At 47.1% G+C, this 19,981-nt stretch overlaps 1 protein-coding gene and 2 non-coding genes across 3 annotated transcripts in view; 1 reads left to right on the forward strand and 2 right to left on the reverse strand.

The window, feature by feature from the left end:
- Nucleotides 1-6,569: 6,569 nt before the first annotated feature.
- On the forward strand, nt 6,570-6,652 carry TRNAL-UAA. The gene has a single exon. It is a non-coding gene; the product is annotated as a tRNA-Leu (tRNA).
- Nucleotides 6,653-7,322: 670 nt separating this feature from the next.
- On the reverse strand, nt 7,323-7,394 carry TRNAW-CCA. The gene has a single exon. It is a non-coding gene; the product is annotated as a tRNA-Trp (tRNA).
- Nucleotides 7,395-9,268: 1,874 nt separating this feature from the next.
- Nucleotides 9,269-19,981, reverse strand: part of LOC122744433 (scavenger receptor cysteine-rich type 1 protein M130-like) — a 33,136-nt gene continuing 22,423 nt past the window's right edge. Inside the window, exons 14-17 of the mRNA XM_043989919.1 lie at nt 19,596-19,706; nt 19,067-19,159; nt 16,494-16,632; nt 9,269-10,049 (exon numbers count right to left, since the gene is read on the reverse strand). Coding sequence (XP_043845854.1) covers nt 16,520-16,632; nt 19,067-19,159; nt 19,596-19,706 — 317 coding nt within the window. The 3' untranslated portion in view covers nt 9,269-10,049; nt 16,494-16,519. The remainder of the gene's footprint in view (nt 10,050-16,493; nt 16,633-19,066; nt 19,160-19,595; nt 19,707-19,981) is intronic.

Raw genomic sequence — 19,981 nt, forward strand, 5'->3', positions numbered from 1 at the left:
TTTTTTTTTTTTTTTTTGCGGGGCAATGGGGGTTAAGTGACTTGCCCAGGGTCACACAGCTGGTAAGTGTCAAGTGTCTGAGGCCGGATTTGAACTCAGGTACTCCTGAATCCAGGGCCGGTGCTTTATCCACTGCGCCACCTAGCCGCCCCCCAAGTCTTAGAACTCTCAAATATTAGAGCTCATTTACTCCAAGTCCTGCATCTGTTTTTCTGCCTTTGTCTGATGCGATGGGGTCACAAGATGAGAGCTGTGCCCGACAATCTTCTGTAAACCACCACGCTGAGAGAGGGGAACCACACTTCAACAAGGAATGACTGAAAAGCCAGGCAGAATTTGGCCTTGGGGTGACTCGTCCTCCCCCCTGTAATTAACAGTACACTTTGGGGCTCTGCTTGTCAATTCAGCTGCTTACCTCATTTCCTTCAAAGGTAATGACCGCTAAGGATGGTGAGCAGAAATAGAGATGGGACAGCAGCCTCTACCACTTTCATCTTTGGGTAATGAAAGGTTTGTTCCATGCTGAAACTGATGCTATAAACCAGGGGTGAAAATGGTTTTGTGAAACTGGGAATGGATGTCCCACTTTATTTTGTCTCAATTATCGATTGAGAATTGTATCTAGTCTCTGGGATTAATGTTGATGGGTCAGATTTAGCCTCAATGGGAGAGTTTGTAGGAGTTTAACTTCCCTATTCCTATGGGAATCCTAACCCTGAATTTAATACTTTGGATTATTGCACATTATAGAAACTGAGAATGACCACTGAACAAATGAATTATGTGTAGTTGATGTGGGCCAACCCGATCGGATGTAACAGGCCCTCCACTCTTTAAAGGGCTTGTCTCTGACTTTTCTGTCCTGACTGTGGGTACCATCCTCTTTTACTCCTCCACCCTCTTTCTTCCACTGTGGTGAGAGAGCTTACCTCTTTTTTTTTTTTTTAAGTGAGGCAATTGGGGTTAAGTGACTTGCCCAGGGTCACACAGCTAGTAAGTGTTAAGTGTCTGAGGCCGGATTTGAACTCAGGTACTCCTGACTCCAGGGCCGGTGCTCTATCCATTGAGCCACCTAGCTGCCCCGTGTGGAAATTTATTTTGATTTGGGGACCCTACCTTTAGGCTGAGATTAGAAAGCCTTAGGCTCTCAGGGTCTCCCCCCTCCTTCTCAGCTTCAGCTGAGTGAAAAAGCCCCGTGGGCTATACAAGATGCCAGGTCAGACAGCTGGGAGAAAAAAAAAAAAAAGCCCCCAGCTCCCTCTGACCTGAGCAGATCCCGGATAGCCTGTGCTGAGGCATGTGAAATTTGGTGCCCACTGCCCCCCCCCCACCAGCCGCAGCTCTGGCTGGCGGATTAGCTTGGTCTGTGGGGGTGAAGGAAGCCCCGAGATTTGAGTGGAGAGAAGAAAAAGTATATATAGACCTGGGAGAGGGACTGGGGGAGAACGGCTGACTAGAGGAAGGAAGGAGGCTAGAGGGGGACAGACTAGAAAAAGGAAGGAGACGGGGAAGGAGATGGACTAGATAAAGAAGGACAGACTAGAGGACAGGCTGAGGACGGACTAGATAGACAAGACTCAGGGTTTCCGATGGGAGGAGATGGCAAAGATTGGAGACTAGAGCCGGGGCTCCAAGGACGCAGGAGAAGATGAGAAGGACTAGGAGCAGGCAAAAGAAAGGCCAAAGGGCAAACTGACAGAGCAGACAGACAGAAGGTCACAGGCCTTAATACAAACCAGGGAAAGTGTAAGGCCCTTATTGTATTCAAGAAGTTCAAAGTGCAGCAGGTGGGAAAGAGAGGGCAGGAAAGCAGTCAGGTTGTACACTTTACTTCCCTGTATTCTTAATTTAAATAGTATCTCATAAATAAACTCTGCTTTGATTATTTAGTTAGAGGCTTCTTAATCTTTAGTCTATCAGTTTGGGAGCAGTGTGGTGGAACTTTATAAACGGTCCACATTAAATTAACGAAGTCAGATAGCCAAATAGTCACAAGTCCCAGATTAGTCCTCCAGTCAGCTTTAGCCCCCCAAATTAAGTTAGTCAATTCAAAAATATTTCTACATTTGAATGGTGACCACGAAGGGACTTACGGCCCAATTATAATTTTTCTAAATTTATCATTTTTCATGTAATCATAATTTTTCATAAATCCAATTATATATAATTTTTCCAGGTTAGTTATAGTTATTATTAATAATTAATTTTTTGTACACCTGAGAGCTAACCTCTTTCAGAGAAGAGGGACCAGCTGCTAGTAGTAGCTGATATTACCCATCCCAGAAAAATGATCACTTAAATCTCCATCTTGTTACCCCAGAAATTGCCCAATTAGAAGGAAGGAAAAAGAGTCAAAGGAGGTCTAGTCAGAAAGCACTGCCCCAATGCCTCAGGCTCCATGAAAACCTCAGGGAACGGGTATGATTTTGTAGCTACAACAGGGGGCATTTTACTAGAGTTTGCAGAAAGAAAGAGAGGGACTTACAGCATCAGAATAAAAATGGGATTCTGGGAGGGTCTAAATAAAAACTGACAGAAAAGGGAATGGGGGTAAGTGTCTTATCTGTGCTTTGTGCTCAACTATGCTAGCAGGTGTTTCCAAGTATTTGACAACTCAGCCTAGCTTTTTCCTTTAGTTTAATAAGGCAAGGGAAGGAGATTGTAAAAAGTGAAACTTTCAAAAGTCTTCAGAAAAGATGTCTCTCTTTTCTCTTTATATTTCCCACACTAGCCACATTGGCAATCATGGAGATGAAGGACAGATTAAAAAACTAGTTAGAGACTAAATTTGTGGTTTAAAAAAAGTATTTTCTCTACTGAAAATTTATAAATTATTATTTGAATGTTTTTATGAGTATTTTAATGAGATTTGGGGGTACGACTATAGATATTTTTAAAATAGGAATAAAATATTGTAATGTTTGACTAAAACAAAAATTGGCAAATCTATCAGGTTACTTCAAAAAATGAAATATGTTTGCTATTTAACATCAAATTAATATATTGGAGAATTAAAGATTGAAATTGCATCTCTAACTGCTCAGGTCCACTTTCCCGAGCAATTTCAGTCTATGAGTCTGATGGTTTGGGGGTGCCATTTTGTGGAAAAGATCCACTTAAAATAGCACTTCAAGGGGTTGACAAATTTATTGCAGAATGAAAATGGGATTTTTTTTTCTGATTAAAAGGCAGAACAGGACGATTTTAGACCACTTTCAGTTTTCTCTCTCCAAAAGAATAAAAGTAAGTAAAGTTGGGATTTATTTATTCTTCTGCTATTTATTGCTTTTAAGCAACTAACCTGGACACCAAGTGAGGTGAGCCCTATTATCAGCCCCTACACTGGGACTCCCAGATTGAAGATGAACCCCAAAAGGCTCCCAGGGAGAGAAAAGCTTATTTTAAAATCAGAAAACAGGGTAGCTAGGTGGTGTAGTGGCTAAAGCATTGGCCCTGGATTCAGGGGACGTAAGTTCAAATCTAACCTCTGACACTTAACACCTAACTAGCTGTGTGACTCTGGGCAAGTCACTTAACCCCCCTTGACTCACACACAAATTAAAATTAGAAAACAACTGAAAAATGAATAAAATTTAGTGTTTTCCTGTGAAGGTTTTAAGTTAGGGCAAGAGTTTCCAAGGAAGAAAACAGACAAAATGGACTTAGCTTTTGAGTGATTTCAAAGGAAATAGAGAAAAGGCTACATCTTGAGCCCTTCAGAAAATTACATTTTCCATCAGATACTGTTTTTTTTCAGTAATGGGATTCCTGTTAACACTAATTAATATATGAAGTCAAAATTGTATTTTAAAAAATAGGTACTTTAAATAAACAATTATTATGCTACAATTCAAAAGATCTTTCTAATTCAAATCATTGTTGACCATTTGACAATAGGTAAATTTTATTATAGATCGTAAAGGATAATATCTCCTTTACTATCAAGGAGTCAGTGAAATGATAAAAAATGATATAAAGTAATTGTCTATATAATTGTATAGGGAAGGCAATATCTAGGCTATATCAGTCTTCTCAAATATCAAAGATCAGACACTTAGGTGGCTTAGTGGATAGAGCATGGGGGCTTAAAATCAGGAAGACTCATATTTATGAGTTCAAATTTAGCCTCAAACACTAGCTGTGACCCTGGGCAAGTCACTTAACCCTCTTTGCCTCAGTTCTTCATCTGTAAAAGGAGCCACAAAAGGAAATGGCACACCATTCTAATATCTTTGCCAAGAAAACCCCAAATGGGGTCACAGAGGGACACAATGGCATATCACACAAACATCCAAGAATTTATATAAGGTACTGTTGTTTAATTTACATTTAACAGAACCAATGTGGTGCCCAGCAACTGTAATCTTGTCACTTTTCAATTTGAGTTAATCTTATAAAATTAAAAGCATAAGTTAATTGATAACAGTGGGCCCTTAAATTTTAAATCCTGGCACTTAGTGGCCCTTATGAAAGTTGAGATTTTAAAGTGTTAACATTGGTGGTTATGTTTGATTTAGTTGGATCCAAAAATTAAATTAGTGTGATAAGTATATCTGTTTATTTTAAATCATCAGAAAATTAACTTTTCTTTTGATGAGAGACAAGCCTAAAACTCCTAACTGCTTAATTAAATACAATAATTTAATAACTTACAATATTGGAAAATAGCACGAGTTTTGTAAAAGGCGGGAGGCAATTAAGAATGAAGAGCTTTCACAGTTGAAGAAAAAGTACTTCCTAGTTTCTTGACACATTTAAGTTCCAGTAATCAATATGGAAGTTGCTTTTATACACTAGACTGTACATTGAGAAAAGAAAATGGTTAAAACATGAAGAATGCTGTTGGATATTTGACTTAGAATACAGGGTAAAGTTAATGAAAACTTTCTGCTCTAAGAGAAGCAACAGAGACTTTTGAAAGTACCAACATCTTTGACATATCTGTGCTATGTTTGGGCCCTGGCCATTGCCAAGTAAATGCCTTGGTGAAATGGGTGGGTGAGTGCTCCTCTAGCATGGGGAGGGGCAGCTTTGGGAGTAAGGTGGATGACTTCTTCAGGGTCATTCTGCTTGTTGCACATAGGGATGCTTTAGTGGGGAGCTAGGAGGAATCTTGGATGTTGGGAAGATTCAGCTCCTCCCTACACCTACATTTGCTTGGCTAGTTGCTAGCCTAATCACCTACAATTTTCACTCTTACACTTTGCAGAAAGGATTCTCCAGGTCCTTGCTGTGTCTGCCTTGTTGATAAAGAAAAAAAGGTGGAGCGTGGGAGGTTTTGTTGGAATAAGGCTTCAGGCAGACAATGCTTTCCTGTTCCCATAACTGTAAAGGGCAAACCACAGTGTCTGTGTGTGGTGAGCACTGATTGTTGCCCATTGTTATTGACTTGAGGGTTCTAGAATGAATGAACTTTTAGGTAAAGCAATGTAGAAATGGGTTCAATTGAATCAATGTCACCCAAATTGTGTTTTGTTTCATGTTTCTAATACAGGAGATTGTGTACAGGGACAGCTTCCCTTCACATCATGCATTGGGCTGTCCTGGGGAGCTCCTGAGGGGCTAACAAGTTCGCATTAGCTTAACTCAGAAATCATTGAATGAGGTATTTCTTTTTTGAAATGGTTAATAATGACGACTTGTAGTGGGGATACAAGTTACATGCAGGAATGTAAGTTCCTTAGACTTTCTACTCATCGGAGGTCATGAGAAGTTGTCAGTCCAACTGCTAAAGAAAAAATGGAAATCTAAGAAACTAAATCAAGGTGAAACTACCTGGGAGGCCATTTGCTTCTGAAGATTGGTGTGCCTACTATCAAGGATCTGTAATGAAGTAGCATCCTTCAGCCTACCTAGGCCTTAAATGAATTCCTTCCACAAATGCCTCAGCCATTACTTCATCTATGCCACTTTCTTCCTTCCTTCTTTTATCCTTCCTTCCATCCTTCCTTCAATTCTTCCACAAATGCCTCTCTCCTTCCCTCCTTGCTTCTCTCCTTCCTTTCTTCTTCCTGTCCGTCCTTCCTTCCTTCCTTCATCCTTCCACAAATGTTTCCTTTATTACTTCATATGTTCTTATTCCTTCCTTCCATCCAACTTTCCTTCCATCCTTCCTTCCTTCCTTCCTTTCTTCCTTCCTTCCTTCCTTCCTTCCTTCCTTCCTTCCTTCCTTCCTTCCTTCCTTCCTTCCTTCCTTCCTTCCTTCCTTCCTTCCTTCCTTCCTTCCTTCCTTCCTTCCTTTCTTCATCAAATTTCTTCCACAAATTCCTTCTTCATACCTTCCTTCTATCCTGCTTTCTATTCATCCTACTTTTTATTCCACCCTACTTTCCCTCTTTTCTACCCTTCTTCTGTCCAACTTGCCTCCCTCCCTCCCTCCCTTCCTTCTTTCCTTCCTTCCATAAACGCCACCTTCATTACTGCATTGATTCTCCATTACTTTCTTCTTTCCTCATCTCCCCCACCCCTCACTCCAGGAACATTTCAGTTGCCGCCTGGAGACACATTGTAAGATAACAATCTGCCGTAATAAGTGACTTGAAGGAAGTCATGTAGGCTAAATGTTAGGTATCAGGGTGGCCGAGTGGTTAAGGCGTTGGACTTAAGATCCAATAAGCATCTGCTTTCGTGGGTTCGAACCCCACCCCTGGTAGTTTCTTTGCTTTCCCACAGCCCCATTTTGGCTCTAGGGCTCCGGACTACCTCCCTCCCTCTTTTCTTCGTGGTTCGCCGGCCCTTCCTTGGGTAGCGTCTTGGTGCTGACATTTACCTAGGGCTGGGAAGGGGCAAAGTCCCGGACCGGCCTCAGGTCCCCAGAGCAGGGCATATATGGACAGCTCGTGGAGATAGGGACCACTCTGGTGCCGGTGCCTGCCCAGGGGTAGAGGGGCTTCCCAAAGGCTCCGGAGACTCAACCATGGCGTTAGATGTCGATGACTGAAGGGTCAAGGGCCAACCAAATGCGCGAAGACCCTTCCATGCCTCCCCTCCTTTCCTGCTTTGAAAAGGTGGTTGGGGGCGAGCTGGGGGGAGACTGCACGCATCGGATCCGATATTCGCAGGACCTTGCAAAGTTCTGCTGAATTTTCACTTTTTCTTTTACCAAAATGCTTTCCGAGGGATGGCAGTGGGGGGCGGAGATATGTGGATGGCCGGAGAGGCCGTGGAACTCTCGGGAGCGGGGGGGGGGGGGGGGGAAGGTGTGCCGAGGGTCCGAGGGACCAGCACGGCCTTGGCTCAGGGCTGGGGTTAGGGCCGAAGCTGCGAGCCTCACGCAGGGTTTCAAAAACAAAACAAAAACAAAAAACAAAATCCACTTTCTTTGACCCCGACGTGACTCGAACACGCAACCTTCTGATCTGGAGTCAGACGCGCTGCCGTTGCGCCACGAGGTCCAGACAGTTCTCTTCCCGCGCCGGTCTTTCCTCACCTTCAGGTGGACTACAGCCCAGCCCCAGCCCGATTGTTTCGCATCCTCGCCCCACGCCCTCCGGGCTCTCCACGTTCTCCTGAAAACGAAGGGGGAGGGGGAGGGGGAACCCTACGGTCTGTGTGCTAGCTCTTGGGCGCTCGGGGAGGCAGTCGGGGAGCAGCCCCTACCTCCCCCGCCCTTCCTGCTTCGCTTCGCGGGGACCGCAGTACCAGAGGCCTGAGAGGAGAGGGCCACCTCTGCCCCCCCCTCCCCCGCCCAGCCCCTGAATGAGGATGGAACCCAGAGCTTGGGGGCGGGGGGAGGGGAGGAGGGATTATTCCGAGCCCCACTCTGACAGTCAGCCTGTCGCTACAGGAATGTGCTGGGTCGCGTCGCCCAGCCCTCCTGCCCTCTGACCCTCCTGGATCCCGGGTGCTGCAATAGCACTCCGCACCGCCCCCCCCCCCCCGCCCCGAGGCCTGATCCCCATCCTCTCGATGGGTCTAACGGCGCCCCTTCGGATCCTCCCGCACTAGGAGTGCCCTGGCTGGCCGAGGCGGAATTAGGACCGTGGCTGAGGCCCGTGGCTGAGGCCCGTGGCTGAGGCCCGTGGCTGAGGCCCGTGGCTGAGGCCCGCCTGGGTAGGCAAGCACAGCCCGGACCAGCTTTCCAGAGCCCAGACAGGGCCTTCGTCCCCAGTCTGGCTTCTCCTGAGCGCCATTCCCTGAGGCCACCAAGCCGTGGTTTCGCTTCCCAGATTCCTTTGGCCTGGAGACATAGTCCTGTGGGTTTTCTGACTGCTCTGACCCAGCAGTGCCACAGAGGGCCCGCTCCTGTTTTTCCAGGGCCTAAAGTTTTCTGAAGAGATTGAGACTTTCTCTTTGGTGCTTATTTCCTCCTGTCATAGGAGTTTATGCTAGGAGGGGTTGTCTTTGTGTGGCTCGGGAGGCCCCTTGCGACGGTCTCCACCCTTTCTCCCAGATGAAAAAGCAGGAAGCTGGGGCCAGTGGCCACTGCTGTCCTCGGAGCGACGGGGTACTGGGCTAGGATTCAATCTCTGTGCCAGTCTGAGGTAGGGGGCAGGGAGGAGGCCCCCATGCTTTATACCAAGACTTGACTCCCTTCCCTCCAAATACCAGGTCCACCATGCACACACATGGGAAATAGCACTCATCTCAGAAAAACAATTTAGCCAAATCCATAACAAAACAGAAATCAGAGGTTTATATAGAAAAACATGGTCCCAGCAATAGAGTGAAGGGTCTCTCCCATTGGGCTCCACCAGAGAGAAAGTCTTAGATCTCACCCAAGGTCAGGTTCACCAAGTCTCTAATATAGCAAGCCGGGTATAGGGTATGATTTATCGATTTATCAGCAAGGTGGGCAAATAACCAATAAATTGAGGTCAGTGTTCTGTCTAGGTGACCCGAGGAGGTCCCAGGCCTCTTTCAAACCAGGTTTCTTCTGACAACACATTACCAGACTGCCCTGGCAATCGAAAGGCAGCCCTGATTGGTGGACATTTAATGAGGGGGCCGGCTGAGTTCTCAACTCCGATGACTTCATCCCTGTGAAGAGAAGAATGGCTGGGGAATTTGGCCTGGTCACCTTGGAAAACGGGCCCAGTCCCAATCTCTCTGGCTTCATTTCCCCTTCGTAGGCCAGGTCACCCCCAACTTTTGGTGGAAAGTGCGGGGGCACAAGAGTCATTTCTTAGGAGCACAGACGAGCTCAGGTTAGCCTGTGTTTACAAGAAAAACCAGGCCTAGAGAATGATCTCATTCCTCAGCTAGAATGGGAGGAAGGTGAGCTTCAGAAAAGGGGATAGTACATTTTATTTTTTGATAGTGCATTTTAATATTAATAATCAAATAATACAGCATTAAAAGTAATTGCCTAAGTGGAAAAAAGCATACCCCAAGGGGAAGATACTGATTATGAGCACATAGGAGCAAAGGAGAATGGGAATGAATGCAGTAACGGAATACAGAGTGAAACATCATCATCATAGCTCACACATGTAGGATTTACTGTGTGCTTCACAAGTATTAGCTCATTTTATTCCCATGACAACTCTGGAAGGTAGATGCCATTCACAGAGGAGGAAATGAAGGCCAACTGAGGTTAAATGACTTGCCCAGAGTCACAGGGCTAGCAAGTGTCTGAGAATGGATTTGAACTTGAGGCTTCTGGACTCCAGCCCTGGCATAGTCCTGGTGCATTGTGCCACCCAGCTATCTCCAAGAAAAGGATAGAAAAGATCTGATTTCGATGAAATTGAGGCCCATGTATTTACATGTAGGTTAGCAAGGATTTTATCTGATTGCAGCTATGGTCTGTGATGTCTTAATCAATCCAACAGCTTTGCCTGAAATGGCCTTTGGCCCTGCCACATCTTCACACAGCAAGTCTATAAACAGCAACCATTGCTAGTCCAGAAGTGAGTTCTGCTGCCCAAAGACCTGTGAATTCATGACAGATAGAGCCAGGATGTGAAGTATGTCTCCCAAGGCCCACTTAGAGAAGGAGGCAGACAATGACCCCTGACCACTTCCCCCATCTCATTCTTCAGGGCTCAAGAGGGTGAAGGAAATTGAAAAGGTTCAAATGAAGAGAATCACAGCTTATGCACCAACATCTGTGAAAGAGGATACAGAGGAAAATGTAAGGAATGGATTCCAACCAAGCCAAGAGCATGGCAGCCACCATCAAGGGGAGGGGGGAGGGGTTGGGTTCTGGGTTTGGCAGGCACTCCACAGATGGTGGCTTTTTCTGTGGTGCTCAGCAAACCCTAATGAGGGAAAATTCATTCAGCATCAAAGTCCAGAAGAGTGATGGAAGCCCCCTTCTCTCTCTCTCTGTCCCACTGTGTGTCACTTGCCTTCAGAAAGGCTCTGGAAAAGCATCTTGAAATAGCAGGGTGGATTTAGGAAATGAAAGAGGAGGGCACCTGCCCTTTTCCTCTTCACTGAGAACAGGGAGAGCAACCAACATTCAAATAGAATGTTTCCTCCAAAGGTGGGACAAGACCTCAGAACCATCCATGTAGGTGCAGAGACCATCTAACTAGCACAAGCGAAAGCCAAAGTTAATACAAAATTAGATCTGCCTCAGCTGGAGAAGGCCCTGGGCCCAAGTGCCAAAGCTTCCCCCAAACTTACAGTAGTGGAAGAGCATGTGGGACAAGGCATCCAAGATCTTCCCCTCCATCCCTGGCATTTCCTGCAGAGGTTTAACCAACATGAACAACAAGGACCCTGGAGAGTCCACCATTTTCAGGAAGCAGTTTCCTCTCCACCCTGAGCCTTCACTCAGCTGTTCTTCATGCAGGGAAAGTCATTTCCTAACCTCAAATTCTTGGACTCACTAACACCCACACTCCCAGACCCCCTCTTCTCAGAGCCTTTTCTGGATTTCTCTGTCTCCACTGTATTCATTGGGTTGCCTCTGATTAGTTAGGTGGTCTCCCCCATTAGAATGGAAGGTGCTTAAAAGCAGGAATCTTGATGACCTGGAAGGGGGGCGGGGAGTCCTTTTACTTCTTCTGCACCTGTCCAGTACAAGGCTTGGCAATTAGTAAGCACTTAATCCTTATTAAGTAACTGATTGATTGATTGGCTCTCTTTGCTGGAACAAAGGTCTGTAAATCTACTGCATTAGTACAGTATCCCAGAAAAGAAAGAAAAATAAGACCAGTGAGCAAGAGTTGTCATCAGGCATGGAAAGTCCTGAAGCTAAACAGGAGGTCATAATAAACACACCTGCCTTAGGGCACTTTGCAGATGTTAGCTCACATGGGTCTCACCACAACCTTCATGGTTATTATTATTTGACAGAGGAGAAAATGGAGATGAAGAGAGGTTGGAGGCTTGCCCAGCATCATGTCACCATCTTGGGCTGAATTCAAACTTGGACCTTCCAAGCTCTCACTGCAATCCTCCATCATAGGACCACAGACTTGGTCCTTGTAGAGACCCTCTTAGTTGACTCAGCCACGCTACCATGTGGACAACAAAAAGATGGAAAACAGAACCCATCCTTCTGAGCCAATGGCTGTCCAGACATACCGGACAGTAGCACAGCCTGGGTCCCATTCACCTTCATCTCTAACAGGTGCTCACTGACCAGTCCCTGGCTGAGCATGGTGTCGATAACCCTTCCCCCAGATTGAGGGAGGGATTCTTCACTCCTGAAAGGCTCCGTAAGGCAAATGGCGATGCAGGACCTTGGGCAATAGGATGGGCGGGGGCAGAAATGTGCCTTCTCCAAGAATGGGCTGGAGAAGGAATTCAGGTGGGGGACTGATTCTTGAGGACCCCTGAGCATGTGACAATCATCCTCTCCAAGAGGATGGACCACCCAGCAGTCCACCATGTGGGAGACTCAGAAGAACATTGGATGTTAACTGGAAGGAAAGACTCCTGGATGAGCAGGTTGTAGGAAGACAGCCTTATGGCATCCCCAGGCCTGAAGCCTCTCTGCTATGGCTCCAGGTGGGTGCCAGTCTGCCAAATTGAATGAATCTGCCCCCCTGAAACAAGTGTAATGGATTCACAGGAGAGAGCCAGGTCCAGCTGGGAGCTGCTCTTTGGCAGGCTCCGCTCCTGGTGCTGCCCTAGAGGGACAAGCCCATCACATATCTGAAGCAGGGCTCATGCCCTGTCTGTCTTCTGCTCCATACGATGGAGCCTCCTGAGAATGGCACCTCTGGGACCCTCCTCCAGCTCCCGAGCATGGAGCTGTGAATCCCCTCTGAACTTCACTGAGCACAGGGGCTCACAGCTCAGGCTCTTCCAACCCTCATCCTAGACCCTGGAAATGCTGTGTGGAACTCAGTGGGGAGCCCTGAAGCTTGATGCATGTCCTGCTAGCTGAGCTGTCCAGGCCCTAAGGCTGCAGCGTGTTTGTTCACTTTTTGGAAGAAGGCCGTGTCTAGTGCCACCCGAGTCCAAGAGAGCAGGGCTTGCTCCTGGAACTGCACCAGCAACCTGCACACTTTGCCACACCCCTACTGGGCAGGGTTCAGAGTCATTTGGCTGTCCTGCTGCTTCTTATTCCCTCCTTGAGAGTAAGTGCTTGTCCTTGCCTTCTCTGTACCCTCCCACTGCAGGCCTTAAACCAATAAAATGGCGTCACGTGGGCAGGAATGGGTCAGATTGGGAGAGCCCGAGGCTGGTCAGAAGAGAAGGTCTGCTTGGGAAAAGGACATTCCCTGACACTCTACTGCAATGGTGACTGCTGGGTCTCAGCATAGATCCTAGGGCACCCCCTTCACACAATGAACCCCCGGAGAAGCCGAACCCTGCTCCTCCACCTCTCGGATATATTTGCTTTGGTCAGCCAGAGGACAGGAGGCGGTGTGGTGCAGTGGGCAGAGGGTGGTCTCTGGGTTCAAATTCCTTTTCTGCTGCTTAGGCATCAGATCTGATCATAGGCAAGCTAATGCCCTGGACCCTGGGTTCCTCCTTTGTACAATGAGGAGATCTGTGGCATCGAAGTATTACAGATACCTTAGAAGCCTTCCTACCCAGCCCCTCATTTTGTAGGTGAAAAAACAGGCTCAGATACCAGCTGGACCAAAGTCACATGGACTTGGTGGTGAAGCTAGAAAATCAACTAGAAAAAATATCCAAGGATGCCTTCTGTGGACTCCTGAGGACTGAAATGGACGTGCTGGCCTCCAAGATCCAGCTCTGACATCCAATGGCCACCTTGACTTTGCCTCAGGTCAATGATTTGAAACCTAAGCCTGACCTCAGTAAGTCTGGCCTGAAAGCTCTCTATGGATAGAATATGTGAATGACCACAGCCAAGCTGAGAGCCACCATGCTGAGGCTAAGGTCAAGTTTATGGTGAGCACTCAAGGTGGTTGCATCTAATTCTCAGCCCTCAATCCAGGACAGCTCTTTGACCTGGGATCTGAAATTCCCAAGAGCCTCTCTGACAAGCATTCTGATCCAGAATCAAGACAGGAGGCAAAACCACTTTTTTTTTTTTCGGGTCAATGAGGGTTAAGTGACTTGCCCAGGGTCACACGGCTAGTAAGTGTCAAGGGTCTGAGGCCAGATTTGAACTCAGGTCCTCCTGAATCCAGGGCCAGTGCTCTATCCACTGCATCACCCAGTTGCTCAGACAAAACCACTTTCGCCCTCCCACTTGATCCAACTTCCTTCATTTATTATGGTCATCCATCCCCAGGAAGAGACCTCAGCTTTGTACTGTCTGACCTGGAATCATCATTCTCTTTCTACAACCAGTTGGATACTAGATTCAGAGCTAAGGCATTGTAGTGGCTGAGGTCTTCTAGTACAGTTCCCCCCACCCATTTTTTATTTGTTTGTTTGTTTTTTTGTTTTTAGTGAGGCAATTGGGGTTAAGTGACTTGCCCAGGGTCACACAGCTAGTAAGTATTAAGTGTCTGAGGCCGGATTTGAACTCAGGTACTCCTGACTCCAGGGCCGGTGCTCTATCCACTGCGCCATCTAGCTGCCCTCCCACCCATTTTTTAAAAATGAATCATACAAAAGTGAGTAGCAGAGCCGGGTCATGCAAAGGGCTGGAAACATACATGGAAACATACAAGATTTCTAGGGACTCCCTGAGGCCCACAATCCCTCTTCACAAGTGACAGACAAGTGAATTTAGGAGCAACACCGGATGCGCACATGGTAACTGGCCAGGTGCACACTCAGGAAGACATTTCCCTTAGAACAAAGATGAAGCATGGAAAATAACTAAGGAAGCCTTCGACTGGAAATGATTCCACTTTGGATTTAGATGATGTTACTATTACACCAGTGTAATCAGAGATAGAGCTGGGGTGTCCAGACCACGGGCTGAGTCTGTCGCCATCTCCCTGCCCACCCAGGAGGGATCTTAACTCCTCTTGTGTTATGGACACCTCTGGCAGGCTGGTGAAGTCTACAGAGGCTTTCTCACAACAATAATGCTTCTAGAAGCACAAGATAATGTGCATAATATCAGAAATGAAAACAATTAGCTTGAAATGCAATCATCCAAATATCCTAAAGAATGCTTGTGGGGGGCAGCTAGGTGGGGCAGTGGATAGAGCACTGGCCCTGGATTCAGGAGTACCTGAGTTCAAATCCATCCTCAGACACTTGACCCTTACTAGCTATGTGACCCTGGGCAAGTCACTTAACCCCTGTAGCCCCGCAAAAAAAAAAAAAACAAAACACAAAAAACAAAAAAACAACAACAAGACTGTTTGTGGACACCAGGTTAAGAAGTCTTGCCAAAGAGAATGGTCCAGAGGTAGTCATGGCTTCTTTTGGTGGAAAGGCTCATTAAGGAGCCCTTGGATAAACACATAGACCGTTCCCATCAAAGTCTTCTAGAGATGAGAAGGCAGGCCGGTGGCCACTTGAATTCTTTCAGTAACCTTTCTGTGTGGTCATCGTTTCTAAAAATCGTTTGGCATTTGACCCTCAACTTTCCCAGTGGTTTAATCATTTGTGCTCTCCATCATGAACCCCTCCCTTCCATGGGTCAGCGGTCCTGCTTCCCATCCGGGTTTTCTTGACTGCCACTGGGGCTTCCCACTATCAGAGATCATGAAAGTTGGTCACCATGAAATTCCAATAGCGTTATTACATTCCTTGTGGCCTGTTGGTTGAGGGCTGGTTTATCTTTCAGTGTTTGTGGGTTGCCCCTCAGACCAAGCCTTCAGAAGGTGCAGCTTCTTCCTCTAGAGACTCTGCTTGTCTTCTCCCATCATTTTCCTCCCTGCAAATGAGTCTATTGTTTACCCTGGTGATGACGACCTGGGAGCTCAGAGTGCCGGGTCCTCTCTGGCTAAGACACAGACATGAGGTCTCTGAGCAGGTGACTAAAAGCCTCACATTGCTGCCTTGTGACTGCCTTCCCACAGAAGTGCTTACGTGTGTTTACTGTTTCTTCACTGTCATTTGAACCGCATCATCTCCCTCAGAGGCCATTCAGACAGACGAACATTTAAATCACCAAAGGACCATCCCCCGAAAGCCAGATCATTGGCAAGCATTGAAAGTTGACACAGGAAATGGATCTTCCCGAAAGCCTGGGTATCTAGCAGAAGAGCGGGGGAGGGGCGTTCCAGCTGCACAGAGAGAGACCCAGAGCCAGCAGACAGGAGGAAAGCGGCAGGGCAGGCGTGTGGACAGCACACCGGGGGCCAGAGGGAGTGTGCAGCAAGGGGGGTGGGAGGCGGAGTATGAAAAGTCCGTGGTGATCCCCTGGGCCATAGAGGTCAGACGCTAAGAACCTAAGAACCAGATTAAAGGGCAGGTGGGAGCCGGTTAACAAAACAACAGCCAAGGTTAATTTGGGTCTGACTTCTAAACCCAGACGTGGCCCTCAGGAATCCGTTTCTTTTTGAGGTTAATGTCCCCACTGCAGGTCGGCCAAAGGGGAGGGCCATGGTGGGCTCTGTGGAGAAGCTTGAAGGTGGGAAGGGTTACAAGGAGACTCTTGGGGTCACCGTGGGGTTTGAGCCCAGGTGCTCTGAGAGCACAAGCAGGGGGCTGAGAAGTGTCCAGTGGGCCCCGAGGCCACACCACCCGCTGTGATAAGTCATGGAAGAGAGGAGATTGGGTGGGGACGGCCAAGCCATGGCAGCTGCCATTAAGTAATTTAAAGTCAGCCATGTGGGGGCAGCTAGGTGGGGCAGTGGATAGAGCACGGCCCTGGAGTCAGGAGGACCCGAGTTCAAATCCAGCCTCTAACACTTGACACTTACTAGCTGTGTGACCCCGGGCAAGTCACTTAACCCCCATTGCCTCACCAAAAAAAATTAAATAAAGTCAGCCATGTGGAAGAGAGGACAGACTGTTTTTCTGCTTGCGCCAGAGTGATGGGGACAAGCTTCAGAGGGGTCAGTTTAAGGGAAAGATTGGGGGCAATGTCCTAACCAACCAAGTTCTTTGAGAGTGGCCTAGAGACAGTGGATGACACTTCCAGCAGAAGTGTGAGATGCTGAGAAGTGTGGAACCTCAGGACTCCTGAGGGGTCTGTGCTTGGGATGAAACAGGTGGGGTCTCAGTGCCCTTGGTGAGTACAGCCACTGGCAGACACACCTCCTCACCTGTGGGGACTTGGCTTGTCCTGGAGCTACCTTCTGAAGTGGACGGCCTTTTTGTTTCTCCAGGGAACAAGAAGGGTTTCTGACCTCGAGACGATATTGGAACTGCTCTCTGTAGCATCATCACATCCATCAGGGACCTCTGGAGAGATTAAAGGGGTCAAATTCACAGCCTCTTTATTCTTTCCTAAAGCCATTTAGAGAAGGTCTGAGCTAAAACCTTTAGCAGCTGGGGAATTCACAAGCCGGAAAGGGACTGGATGGGGCCGTGGACAGTTAGCAGCAGGGGTGGCATTGGGGATTTATCCAGTGGGTTTATTGAGTTAGCTGTTCTGCTGACAACCTAGGGAATGGTCTACTGCTGAGTCTTACGGGTTCTGTGCAGGACAAGCCCAGAATGTTCCCTCCAGGAACAAGTGGTAGGGAGGCATATCAGGAAGCCAGCGCCCAGCATTTAGGTGGGTGAGTTGTATGGTGGGGGGAGGGGGCAGGCAGGAGGGAGAATAAACAGACAGGAAAGAAAGAGAAAGTGTTGCTAGTGAGCCATGGGCTGGGGGCCATGAGTATTCTGATGAGCCTAAGGCAAAGAGAATAAGGTGATTCCAAGTATTCCTCTGAGAACTGCTCAGTTATCATTCACTGGCATTTAAGTTTTCCCCCAATACTGGTGCACCTCTGATCACAAGCAGGGCCTTCTATTGTCTCCCACAAATTGATTCTGAGGGCCAAATTTAAGAGGAGGGGGATACTCTATGATTTCATTAATGCAGGAAACTTCTGATGGGGAAACAGACTACATTTCTAAAATACAGAGAGAACCAAGTCAAATTTATAAAAATAAAAGTCATTTCCCAATTGTCAAATGGTCAAAGGATATGAACAGGCAGTTTTCAAATAAATCAAAGCTACCTATAGTCATATAAAAAAATGCTCTAAATCACTATTGATCAGAAAAATGCAAAATAAAACAACTCTGAGCTATTACCTCATCTATCTGGGTGGCTAGTATAACAAAAATGGAAAATGTTGGGTCTTGATGGTGATGTGGGAAAACTGGGACACCAATGTACTTTTGGTGGAGTTGTGAACTGATACAACCATTCTGGAGAGCAATTTGGAACTATAACCAAATGGCTATAAAATCAGGCATACCCTTTGATCCAGCAATGCCGCTGCTAGGTCTATATCCCAACAATCAAAAAAAGGGAAAAGGACCTATTTGTACAAAAATATTTGTGGCTGTTCTTTTTGTGGTGGCTAAGAATTGGAAATCAAAGAAATCAAAACGATGCCCATCTATTGGGGTAATGGCTAAACAGGCTGCGGTATATGATAGTGATGGACTATTATTGTGCTCTAAGAAATGACCAGCAGGAGGATTTCAGAAAGGCCTGGAAAGACTTTTATGAACTGACGCATAATGAAGTGAGCAGAACCAGGAGAACATTGTGCACAGAGACAGACATATTGTTGGATGAAGAGCTGTGAATGATTCAACTATTCTCAGCAATATAATGGTCCAGGACAATCCTGAAGGACTATTGATGAGGCAGACCATCCACCTCCAGAGAAAGAACTGGTATTGATGGAACACAGCCTGAAGCAGGCTGTTTTCCACTGTCTTTTATTTTTTTTTTCTTTTGTTCTAGTCTTCTGGTATAAAATGATGACTAGGGATGTTTTACATGATTTCCCGGGTATAATCTATATCTGGTTGCTCACTGGCTCAGGGAGGGGTAGAATTTGGACCGCTCAACTCTAAATTAAAATGTTTAAAAAAGATGAAGACCCTCAGCCAATATAGATAGGTATGTCCCCTTTGGTCATTGTCTTAGGAGAGTCACCATTAAGTGACTCGCCCAGGATCCCATAATGAATGGATGAGGGTGATGATAACTCTCAATCACAGAGGGCTTTGCCAAACACTTTACAAATATGATCTCCTTTCAACTTTACAGCAAGACTGGGGAGTAAGTACCATTATTATCCTCATTTTATAGATGAGGAGATTGAGATAAGCAGAGGTGAAGTCACATAGTTAGTCAGTATCTGAGGCTAGATTTGAACTTGGCTCTTCCTGACTCCCGGTCCATGTATCAGAGGTAGAATTTGAAGTTGGTCTCCCTGAAAATCATCCAGGGTGCCAGAGCCCACTAGGAGGGAACGGAATCTCCTCAATGACCCCACCCCAATGTCACAAGTTTCTCTCTTCCACTGCCCCAGTACGTGACCATTTTCTAGGTGTGCTGTCTCCCTCAATTAGAATGTGAGCCCTTAGAGAGCCAGGGGCGAGGTGGGTGTCTCATTTTTCCATTTGTATTACCAGGGCTTTGCCCAGGCCTTGGAACCTGAGTGCTTCCTCAGTGCTAACTCTGAGCTGATTCTCCATCCAGGGCGCTCAGGCTTTGTGTCCCTCAAAGCACAGGTCTTGTGGGATGCACCAGTTCTCCTGTTTGTATGCTTGCCTTTCATGCCCCCCATTTTCACTGGGGTGTGTGGGGAGGTGTATTTGTATGTCCTTTCAATTGAGGGGGGGTCCTTCACATCTGAGATAGTGGCCCCTGAGCCCCACACACCTGCACTGCTGAGCAAGTTTTGGTCATCCTTCCATTTGAAATCCGTCTTCTGGTACAGGGCCATGTGGTTCAGGTCCCCTCCATTGGAGAGGGCTGAGAACAGAGGATCCTGCCTGAGCCAGAGCTTCAGGCATAGCTCACACGACCCTCACCCTCTCATAGGGCCCCCAGTGTAGTTGGCCCACTTGCCTGCTCCGACCTGCCTCAAAGGCTCAGTCACCTCCATGACCTTATTTCCTGCCCAGCTTCCCTGTGACTTTTCTGCCCTGAGAAGGTCACTTTGTCAAAGGAGTCCTCCCATCGAACTCAGCCTGTGATCCCCATAGCCTGCCCAGAGCCCAATCATACATTCTTATGAGGTGAGGTTGTCTCACACTGGAGACTTCAAACATGCTTCCTCCCTACTCTGATTCTCCCAGACCACCCACATCGGTTCACACCACTTCTGAAGCCACCATCCTCCTGACGCCCAGAGACCTTACTGTCTGGGGGCCTTCCTGGGGACACTGGGGAGGGGGGAGGATCATACCACTAACTCGCTGTCTTCGCCTTCTAGCCTGAGCCCAAAAGAAGAGAGCAAAGAGGAGCAAGACCAGCAGCAGGCCCCCAAAGATCCAGGGCAGTGAAGAGCCTTTGTGTCCTGAGAAGGGAGAGAGAGAGAGAGAGATGAATAGTCAGGTCCTAGGCTCTGACTCCTGAATCACTGTGGTGACAGGGCACAGGTCCTAGAAGTCACCCTAATCTCCCTTTGGGGGAAGGCACACACCAAAGAGAGCTCTCATACCCACTACTGTGGAATCCTGTGACCCTGGACAATTTGGGGAAGAGTCAGCAGGGGCCGAAAGGGAGAGAACTAAGTCCGGGAGCACCTTCTAGGTGGATATCTGATGGGGGATATGCTGTTACTTGCTAAAC

This window comes from Dromiciops gliroides, chromosome 2, assembly GCF_019393635.1.
Source record: "Dromiciops gliroides isolate mDroGli1 chromosome 2, mDroGli1.pri, whole genome shotgun sequence".
NCBI classification, from domain to species: Eukaryota; Metazoa; Chordata; class Mammalia; order Microbiotheria; family Microbiotheriidae; genus Dromiciops; species Dromiciops gliroides.